At 36.3% G+C, this 10,949-nt stretch overlaps 1 protein-coding gene across 4 annotated transcripts; it reads left to right on the top strand.

Moving 5' to 3' along the window:
• Window positions 1–1,413: 1,413 nt before the first annotated feature.
• On the top strand, window positions 1,414–10,351 carry LOC100812440 (proline-rich receptor-like protein kinase PERK9). Of its 4 annotated transcripts, XR_005891470.1 has the most exons (11): window positions 1,414–3,262; window positions 3,513–3,923; window positions 4,008–4,094; window positions 5,082–5,152; window positions 5,245–5,321; window positions 5,453–5,600; window positions 6,222–6,383; window positions 6,489–6,814; window positions 8,257–8,321; window positions 9,355–9,527; window positions 9,613–10,351. XR_005891470.1 is itself a non-coding variant. In XM_003516221.5 (8 exons), the coding sequence occupies exons 1-8, from the start codon at window positions 2,221–2,223 to the stop codon at window positions 6,663–6,665; spliced, it is 2,175 nt and encodes a 724-aa protein (XP_003516269.3). In that variant the 5' UTR covers window positions 1,414–2,220; the 3' UTR covers window positions 6,666–6,945. The 4 variants fall into 4 exon arrangements, 1 of the variants encoding a protein (XP_003516269.3); XR_005891474.1 differs by lacking the exon at window positions 8,257–8,321; XR_005891469.1 differs by lacking the exons at window positions 8,257–8,321; window positions 9,355–9,527; window positions 9,613–10,351 and adding an exon at window positions 7,734–7,878.
• Window positions 10,352–10,949: the final 598 nt, after the last annotated feature.

Genomic DNA, 10,949 nt, shown 5'->3' with positions numbered 1-10,949 from the left:
AACCAAAAGGTCATTAGTAATGACAAATTGCATTAATTAGTAGTATTGATGATGGTATCTTACTGTGAACTTGTTATTATTAATTACATATTTTTATGTACTACTTGTTCTTAGCATCAAATAAATGTTGCGAAAATAAATAATAGTATCCAACGCTGCAGAGTATGAAGACAAAACTAACATTTAGGGGAGATGGGTCATTTATTTTATCTCTATTAATTAATTATTTTTCATTCACATTATTTATTTAATTGTGCTTTAATCATGACACATATATAAACTTTGGAAGTTACGGTAAATATGTAGATAAATTGGGAGTTTAAGGGCGCTGACAATTCTATGAACGGCGCCTTCACGTTACGTGACCCTTTTTTATTTATTTTTGCCATAACTTAATGTCAAAGTTAGAGGAATAAACTTCGATTATAAAAACAAAAGTTTGAATATCATTAAGTTATAACAGTGAGACACGGGAAAGAAGACAGAAATGGTCTATTTATGAACCATTCCTGGTAGATGCATAATCTTAAAAAAATTCAAAAATAAAATATTCTGTAGTTTTAAAATATCAAAATCATTTCCAAATATGTAAAAATGTTGATATCAAGACAATATCACATGAACAACGTTTTACCTATAAATATATCACAGAGAAAATTTCAAGAGTTGCTGATAGTATAAAAATGAAAAATGTTTCTTCTAGTAATATTTAAATTATAAATTAAAATAAATTTAATGTAAAAACAGATGAATTTTTACTCGTTAGTAACTTGGATGGTTTATTAATTATACAATTTAAATGTAAACTTTTAGATACTTTTGATGCTATTTTTCGTTTAGAATTAGAGTGTCACCTGATTAATTTACACTAACCTTCAATAGAGTCTTTACTTCATATTTAAATCAATTATCAATAAAGCTTTAATTACGAATGAATCATTGTCAATTGAACACAAATTGTACAAGTAATTAAGATCTGGTAAGTTTTAATCGAGTTTTGCTTATAAAAAAAGCACTATAAGTAAAAGGAAAAAATATATTAAAAGTGATAAAGTAAGTTTTTTTTTTTATCAACATTATCTATTGATAAAGTTAATAAATATTTTATATCTTTTTTTATATCCTATATCAGATAAATAAAAATACTGTTTGCGATATATGGTTGCTGTTCACCTAATAAAATAAAATTTTGTATATAATAAAAATAAAATTTAAACATTTCCATTAAATAAATTATGTTACAAACATTTAAATGCAATGAAGTCTTATAACATGTGATGACCTTTGGGTTAAATATTTTGTATCTTTCACATGATAAAAAAAAAGTGAAGCTTTAATTCGAAGGAAATGCTTGTAACTCTTTTGTACTTTAGTAATATGCCGATATGCTGTGTATGGCGAAAAATGATTGAAAATCTCAAATTTATTTATTTTTATTTTTCTACTATTGAGGTTGATATTGTAAAAGAGAATTTGTGAGGAAGCATTCTCGGGAGTCGCTTTCACGTGGTTTTTGGATTTGCGACCCCACACCACAATCCGTGTAACCGTGTTTCTTACCTGAGTGAGAGGATCCTAGCCTTTTGCACACACGACACAGACAAACACACCCTCAAACAGGTTCTCATAGGTTGAATTGAAAATTTCATTAATGTTTTATTATTACCACCTTCAACTCAGAAAAAAGAAACAAACTCGTTGAGGTGGGATCGAGATGAGAAAAACAACAACTACTATTCAAACAACAACAAAGCAAAGGTATTTGAGGTTTTGAGGGAGGACCCTTTTGGTTCTTCATAGTGGTGTTTTAGGTGCTATGCCGTACTTCCACTGTGTAAGCACAAAATCTGACAACAACAACAGAATCTTCATAGATTGTGGGGAACAAAAAGGGTACAATAACCATAGTGTTGAAATTGAAGAATATTTTCTGAGTTTTTTCAATCAGAGTTGTGTGATGTAGAAATTGGCACTGATGTTGTGATAGCTGATCTGGGTGTTGCTCAAATCACTTTTTGTGATATGGGTTTTGTGATTTTGAAGTGTGATACTTTTGAGTTGAGACATTAGTTTTGGTGGTTAAAGTTTGGTGACTCTTCTTCTCCATCGCAAGCTTTCATCTTTACTTGGGGTCTAAGAATTTTGGTTGCTATTGTTATTGTTAGTATGGTGTCTAAAGTTTAGAGCTTTGATTTGTTTGAGTTGAGTTTGCCACGTGACATGTCGGCAGCGTCGCCGTCGCCGGCGACATCAACGGCTGCGCCACCGCTACAAACACCACCTTCTTCCAACAATACTAGTCCTTCACCGTCCACCGCTACCACTCCACCGTTGCAACAAACCCCTCCTTCCACTTCACCGCCACAACAACCGGCTTCTCCGCCGCCGTCGACCCCTTCTCCGGCGAATCCGCCGCCGTCATCACCACCTAGTTCTCCGCCTCCCCCCATGTCAGGAACCCCACCTCCTTTAGTACCTCCACCATCTCCACCGCCATCACCACCGCCGTCTACTCCGGCGGCGCAGCCAGCGGTGCCACCGAGCTCTCCACCGCCACCACCATCACCATCACCATCAGTTCCATCAAGCCCTCCACCATCAAACCCTCGTAACAACACATCTCCACCACCTTCACCACCACCACAACCACCAGCTCCACCACCTCAACCACCAGCTCCACCAGCTAACAACACTTCACCACCACCACAGCGAAATTCGCCACCCCCTCCAGCTGCCACGCCGCCCCGGACCTCCCCACCGCAAACTTCACCATCCCCTCCGGCTGCACCGCCTCCTAGAAACTCCACTAGGTTGCCGCCACCGGTTAATTCACCACCACCGCCGGTGGATGCACCTCCACCGAGGTCATCGTCGCCACCAGCACCAGCACCATCCACCCCTCCTTCTAGGACTAGTCCTCCTCCCACACCAAGTTCTCAACCAGCTCCACCTTCAAATTCTACACCAAGGTCATCACCTCCATCGCCACCTTCAATTACTAATTTGGCCCCATCCCCGCCATCACGAATTTTGTCATCGCCACCACCGCCACCGGCTCAGAATGGGACAGAAAACTCAAGCCCTGATGGAGGTGGAGATGGAATTGGCATTGGTGGTGTAGTGGCTATTAGTGTGGTGGCTGGATTTCTGCTGCTTGGCTTCATTGGTGTTCTTATATGGTGCATGAGGAGAAAAAAAAGAAAGGTGCTTGTGAGTGGTGATTATGTCATGCCATCCACTCTTGCCTCATCTCCTGAATCCGGTAAACATACATTTTTGTTTCTTTCTTAGCTTGTCATTATGTCTCATTATTGGTAGTTTGGTGCTTTTGAAATTTAATAAGATAGAGCTCTCCCATTATTTCTAGTGCGTAATATGTTAGATTAGTTTGGTTGAACCAGTCTATAAGGCTTTCTTAATTTATCATGTCCATACTTCCTGACTTTATAAAAAATTCAAACATTTACCAATTTGTTGCCATTAAATTAATTCAAGTGCGTGACTTTGTCCAGATTCATCCTTTTTTAAGACACACTCCTCAGCTCCTCTTGTACAAAGTGGCTCTGGCAGTGATGTTGTGTACACACCATCTGAACCTGGTGGACTAGGCCACTCAAGGTCATGGTTTTCATATGAAGAACTAATCAAGGCCACAAATGGTTTCTCAACTCAAAATCTTTTGGGTGAGGGTGGATTTGGATGTGTGTATAAAGGGTGCCTTCCTGATGGGAGAGAGATAGCAGTCAAACAGCTGAAGATTGGTGGAGGCCAGGGGGAGAGAGAATTCAAGGCTGAAGTGGAAATTATCAGTCGTATACATCATCGCCATTTGGTTTCTTTAGTGGGATACTGCATTGAAGACAACAAAAGACTACTTGTCTATGACTATGTCCCTAACAATACCCTTTATTTTCATCTACATGGTAAAACTATATCTGAGTGATAAAAGATTGTTTCAGTTCATTTTGATTGACTTTGATTGTATTAACTGAAATTATAATTTGCAGGGGAAGGTCAGCCTGTATTAGAATGGGCTAACCGTGTGAAAATTGCAGCTGGTGCAGCCCGAGGACTAACTTATCTCCATGAAGACTGTAATTATCAATCCTTATTATTTTACTCTTGGTCTTGACATGCACATAAATGCCTATCAGTCCACTTTCCTTTTTGCAAATTTGAATTTTTGCAATTGGCTAAAAACTGTTTCAGAATTTGAATGAATGTGAATTGATGATGGGTGCTAGAAAACATTGTAGTGCAGACAGTAGACGTGGCTTGGTAGCTAGAAGATTGGACTTTATGTATATATTTTTCCTGACAAAGAAGGATGTCATTATTCTGTATAAAATTTCTACTTAGGTTTAACTCAAATATTCCCTAGTAAAGTTACAATTGGCTGATCCGATAAATCATTTGGTTGTTATAAAATACAATATTGTGAGGTCATGAAATCCTGAAAACAGCTTCTCCTTTCATGAGGGTAAGGCTGCGTATATCTATCTTACCTTCCTCAGAGCCTGCTAGGTGGGAGTCTCATGCACTAGGTTGTGCTTTTAAATGCAATATTGCAGTGGATATAGAAAACATAAAATTGAAAGTCACTGCATCAAGGACATCTTTATTGCTGCTCTGTTCTATCTACTTAAGTGAATGTATGAATCAAAGGATATATTGCCTCATAAACATGACCATAAACATGAAAGTCTCATACTTTTAACGCAGATGATATGTTAACAGAAGTACAGAGAATAGTAGCCTGATTTATAAGCTTTCTTTGTGCTAGTTAGTGTTAATTGGCAAAATGGGGAATCCACATAACCTAACATAGAGCATTTTAAGTATGAATACCAAAATTCTAATTTTGAATCCACATAACTAGACTGGACAAAATAGAAGAGCTGCGTTAGGCAGTTGGCAGCCAACATAAAATCTTGTTAAATATGGATATTTTATGACATGGATCAATGTTACAACATAATAGCATCAATTGATGTAGCTACTTGAACCATCTTGTAGAATACTGCATAGATGTTGTATTATTAATTTATTATTGATGTAATTGTATGTTATGCACATTTCAGGCAACCCTAGGATCATTCACAGGGATATCAAGTCATCAAACATTCTTTTAGATTTCAATTATGAAGCCAAGGTATCTGTCATTCTACGTACTTATTTAAAGTTTGATAGTTTGTTCTATTTTTATCCATCCTAATCTTAGTACTCCAATTTTTAATGTTATAGGTCTCTGATTTTGGGCTAGCCAAATTAGCTCTTGATGCAAATACACATATAACCACTCGTGTCATGGGAACTTTTGGGTTGGTATTCATCAATATGTCTCCAAACTTCTCTTTTTCTTTTTCACTTTTTCATTAAGACCAAGATATTTTAGTGCAAAAAACTGGATTTAATATTGATTCCCTCCCCCCCCCCCCCCCCTTTCTTAAAGGTATATGGCCCCTGAGTATGCGTCAAGTGGCAAATTGACTGAGAAGTCTGATGTATATTCTTTTGGAGTCGTGCTTTTGGAGCTAATTACCGGAAGGAAGCCAGTAGATGCATCCCAACCTTTGGGAGATGAGAGCTTAGTTGAATGGGTATATATAGATTCCATGCCAGTCTTGCTTGCATCTCTCTTGTTTTTGCTAATCTGTGTTTGAGAAGGCTAATATTAGTGACTATTAAATCAATTGATTGGGATTAAAATCTATTTCTTCATTTTGCTTTTCTTCCCTTTGGAAATTGTATCATTTATCTTTGTAACTTATGTATGATAAGATGCCAAAATGCTTACTATTTTTCCAGCCTTGCAGTATAGCCATGGTTGCAATCAAGCTAGAAAAGTGGAATGTTTTGGTTTTAAGTTTAGTATGCATAATTTAGTTCATATATTTGTATCTTAAACTTTTAGGGCACTTGATAATTTAATAAGATAATGACTGTCATCTTCAATCATACTGAAGATGATTGAAGATGAAAAATTGATGTCCTGGATATTGCTTTGCTATTATACTTTTACTTATGGAAAGGAACATTTTGCTTGACCTCGACATAGTACTTGTGTCAATAATTACACATGCATACATGCTAATAGCAAACTATATAGTTTAATAGCCAGAAAATGTCTTAAACTTGTAAAAGTCAAACATTTTCACTCAAATCATCCTTGAATGTTCTCAAGTCTGGTTCGACTTAAAGATGCTACTATCTTTTTTCAGGCTCGACCTTTACTGAGTCATGCACTCGACACTGAGGAATTTGATAGTTTGGCAGATCCAAGGCTAGAAAAGAATTATGTTGAGAGTGAATTGTATTGCATGATTGAAGTTGCTGCTGCTTGTGTGCGGCATTCAGCTGCAAAGAGACCTCGCATGGGACAGGTAAATAGTGGATATTGTAAAAATGGCAAAATGTTCTTTTTGATTATCAACTAGCAAATGCACAAACTACTGACATGGTTTTTCCTTAATTATTATGTTTCATAGGTTGTTAGAGCTTTTGATAGCTTAGGAGGTTCTGATCTAACTAATGGAATGCGACTTGGGGAAAGCGAGGTGTTTGACGCACAGCAATCTGAAGAAATAAGATTATTTCGGAGGATGGCATTTGGTAATCAAGATTATAGCACAGACTTCTTTAGCCGTGCTAGTTTGAATCCATGAAAGGCCACTGTACATACTGGAAGAGCTTATTTTGGACCAAAATATCTTGTGAAGAAGCCAAGGGGAGGCCCTGGTTAAGTTTTCTTGGTTGCTTGCAGATATGGCTAAGGTGCACTGTTGGTTTTGATTCTGGAATTTGACTGCATCAGGTTCAGATCCTCATTCTTGTGCCTGAATTTCATTATTCTTTTCATTAGCTGGTTTTTTGGCAGCAATTTTGCTTTTGTAATTAGAATTTGTAAAGTTAATTTTTACACTCACGATAACAAAGATTAACATATTAGTTGTGTAATGATAGAAAAGATGTGACTCCTTTTTTCATGTCTTCTACATATTCTTTTGAATTTCTAACGCAAGAGAGCAAGAAGCTATATGATTTTGTGTGAGACTCTTAGTATGCCTTAGGACAGTTATATGTATCTCACTTCATGAGTGAAAATCAGAACTTGGATATTGAATTTTTGGATTTTTCCTATTGGAGAGAACTGATTCTCTTGGGTTCTTCATTAAGTCAACCTCTGACTTTATCAAGTGGACTTAACCCTTGCGGCAATCTCTTCCCATGGCTTATCAATTCTACAGAATTGTGGCGTCCTCCGTCTTCTCTCTTATCATTTGTTGTCACATTGGCTACATAAAGAAGATACCCCTCTCCCCCCTCTCCCACCACCACCACCACCATTAATAAAGGTGTGAAAACATTGCTACTGATCAGGTGGTTAACACAGTGATTATGGACTTTCTATAAAATTGTGATAGTAGTGGACATTGTGGTAAAGAAGATTAGATTTGAGATGACTTTGTATTGAAAAAAAAATTGAGCATTTGCAGCTAAATTTAGTTTTATCAACAGCATATTGTCCTACCTAGGCCTAGGAGCAGGAAACTGATAAATCGACCCAAATACCATAAGAAAATATGGAAGGTTAATAGGTTATCAAATTGACTTGAGAAACCCATTAATACTTAGACTTCACAATATTTTATTGTTTATATTGGAATCCAGACTAAAGTTTTATACACGGTATACTTGAGTCTACTCATTCAATTCCCACTTGCTGTTGGTAGATGAGGCCATAAATTCTTGCTTCATGGGGAAGTCTTCTTTTCAGTGTTGGGTCAAGCTCTCAGGAGTTATTTAATTTTAGAATCTTGTAACTATTATAAGCATCAAGTTGGATGATGATATTGTAAAGAAAAGTGTCTCGGTTAACTTTGAACGCAAGAATGGTTGGCTCAATGTTCGGATTCATTTTTTTCACAAAAAATTATTGTTAAAACAATTACCTTGGTTATATATATATATATATATATATATATATATATATATATATATATATATATATATATATATATATATATATATATATATATATATATATTAAAAGGTTAACTTGTGGTATGATTGAAGAGTTTATTGAATTTTTTTTTACACATTTATTTAGTTTATGTGCCTCCAAACCAAAAGCACAAATCAAATTTACCAACTTAAAAAGGTTCTTTTTATACATGCTCCTTTATGAAAAATTGTGTTAAATTTTTATCTGAATTTCATCCCTCTTTATTGAATGGAATGCAACATTGTCGTCAGGGTGTCCCTAAATGGCAAAATGAAGAAATATTAGAGATATTGTGCCAAAGGAAGAAAACAAAAGGGTAGGTGAAAGTTGTTGCTTCTAAAGAAAATTCCTTTTCTTAATTAATTAGGGACCTATGCTAGTTCTAGGAATTGACTAACAGATTCTGATTCAAGTGTTTGAGAACTCTCTAATTATCTTTATTGTATAACTCTGTCATTTGTTTTATATCACCTTAATAACTATGGCTTTGCTGCTTGTTGAGTGTTAAAAGGCCTGCCTTAATATTAAGGCTTTATATGATCCGTCAGTGAGGCATTAATTGTGGATTAAGATCTTATACTGTTGAGTAATGTGATGTAATTATATTAGAGAAAAAAATTACTAAGATATAATTAATGAGTCTTACAATTAATAAACAATAGATTTCAAATTCGTTTCCTTATTTTATCTATATAATCACCATAAAAGTATAATATAAATAAGATTGTGTTGTGCGTATTACTTGATTAAAGTTTGACCTCGTTGAGTGCAAGTTGTGCGATCTAATAATATTCACCTCTTCAGCCACTGAATAACTTTATGCTCGCAGATGCGTGAGATGAGTCTGACTTTCTTTATGGTAACTTTCAAACCTTCTTTTACGTAAGAGTTGGCTTTTCATTATTTTTTTTGTTTTCAAATCCACCAAATCAAACAACATAAATATGATAAATTTCTAAATGTCTCATCACATTTATTTCTGCTTGATCCATTTTATAGACGCAAACATATCACCAACCACAATCCATTGCCGGACTGTAGCTGAAATAAAGATATATATATATATATATATATATATATATATATATATATATATATATATGTCATATAACAATAAAGAGGCTAACTAGGTTCAAATTATGAACACCATTGACCTTACGGACTTTGAACACACTACTAATACTACAGAAGCTGAAACCATTGCATATAGTGAAAATAACGTGAAAATAACCTCTGCTAGAAAAGTCAATTCTTTCTTCACTTTACTGGCTTTATTATGTACACTGAATGGCTACTAAAAATGTGTATGGCAACTACTTGACTTGTTCCCTGGCCATTCCTTTCTTCAGGAGAAAAGTGTACTCTTGATTAGGCTCCATGCTGTCTAAGGTAGCACAGGTCTCTTGTCTTGGTATTAACATGTGATCTTGTTAGAACTCGAGAAAGGTGAAGAAGAGAACCTAGCTTCGAGGGCCGGTACCCTCCTAAGCAAAAGAAAAGGAAAGAAGAGAATTTCACTAAGGTATATTTTCATTGTCTGCCTTATTACATGGTTCATATATTTATAAGCAATGTTTCTAATAGAATTTGGAATTTGGTGCTAACAGAATCAAAATCGTGCTAGTGGAAAGCAAAATGAAAAAACAAAGTGGCAAACAAGGCTACGGCAGACAGGGTGCCAGCTCAACTCTAATAGAAACCGTTAGATGTAATCCTTCAAGTATCCAGGGTGTGGTCATCTTCCTTATAGACTTTTTCCTTAATGGTGGCTGGCCTTCATTCTTCCTATCATCCCGGCGGCTTCCGAGAGCACCTTGTCCTCAAGGTGGTAAGTGGTCTTCAGTTGATCCCAATCCTCCATGTTGTGTTGTTAGGTGATAAACCTTCCCATTGGACCAAAACCTGTAACTTAGAATCAACACAAACAGGGTCTTGATGGGTACCCAAAATGACCAAAGGAGCAATGATGGGTTGATTGTTGAGAACGATTGCCGGTAAGGGCAATGGCGTATTGGAATCATCTGTAAAATGATGAAAAGGTTTAAGCATGGAGCAATGAAAAACAGGGTGAATACGGGCACCCTCCAACAATTCGAGCTTATAAGTGGCTTTACCGGTACGTTCAACAACTTTATATGGACCATAGTATCTCTTGTTGAGCTTAGAGAAAGCAGGAGAATTTCTAGAGAATGAGGACTGTCAATGAGGACGAAGTTTTACCATTACCCAATCGCCCTCATTAAAATTGACATCCCTTCTCTTTGTGTCAGCAATTTGTTTCATAATGACTTGAGCTTTCAAGAGCTTCTTTCGAATTTCAGCGAAAATAGCTTCTCTGTTTGTCAACATGTCGTCAACGGTCGCCACATAAGAAGTTCCAGCAATATATTGAAGAATGTTGAAGGGCTTCTTACTAAAGATGATTTCATATGGTGAAGCTCTAGAACCCAAATGCCATGATGTATTGTAAGACCATTCTACCTAGCTCAGGAATCTAACCTATTCTGTTTGCCCACCAGTCTGTGGGTGATATGTGGAACTCATCCGCAAACGAGTGTCACTAAGCCAGAATAGCTCCTGCTAGAGGAGGCTGATGAACAAAGGGTCACGGTCGAAAACCAGGCTTCAGGGCATACCATGAATCTTTCCAATAATGTCCATGAAAAGGACGACGACACTGTGTGTTGTATGTTGAGTTGGTAACATTCCCAAATGTATACCTTTTGAGAAACAGTCCATGGCAACTAAAAGGGTGGTGTGTCCTTGTCCTTGAAATGCCAGAAAACCTATGATGAAATCAAGGGATAGATCTTCCCAAGGTTTGAATGGAACTGGTAATGGACATAACGACTTGCCATTTTTTTTGTTTCATACTTTGTGTGCTGACAATCCAAACAAGCTGCAACAAAGCACTCCACATCTTTTCAACTCCCTGTCAAAGTAA

The sequence above is a fragment of the Glycine max genome, chromosome 1, assembly GCF_000004515.6.
Source record: "Glycine max cultivar Williams 82 chromosome 1, Glycine_max_v4.0, whole genome shotgun sequence".
Lineage (NCBI taxonomy): Eukaryota > Viridiplantae > Streptophyta > Magnoliopsida > Fabales > Fabaceae > Glycine > Glycine max.
The sequence above is the reverse complement of the archived record's forward strand: the minus strand, read 5'-3'. Positions and strand labels throughout refer to the sequence as shown.

Bases quoted from the DNA above. Each gene is read 5' to 3' on its own strand.
- LOC100812440 (XM_003516221.5), top strand. From the start codon at position 2,221: ATGTCGGCAGCGTCGCCGTCGCCGGCGACATCAACGGCTGCGCCACCG. The intron at 5,322-5,452 runs GTTGGTATTCAT...CCTTTCTTAAAG, and splicing joins CGTGTCATGGGAACTTTTGG to GTATATGGCCCCTGAGTATG. The intron at 5,601-6,221 runs GTATATATAGAT...ATCTTTTTTCAG, and splicing joins ATGAGAGCTTAGTTGAATGG to GCTCGACCTTTACTGAGTCA.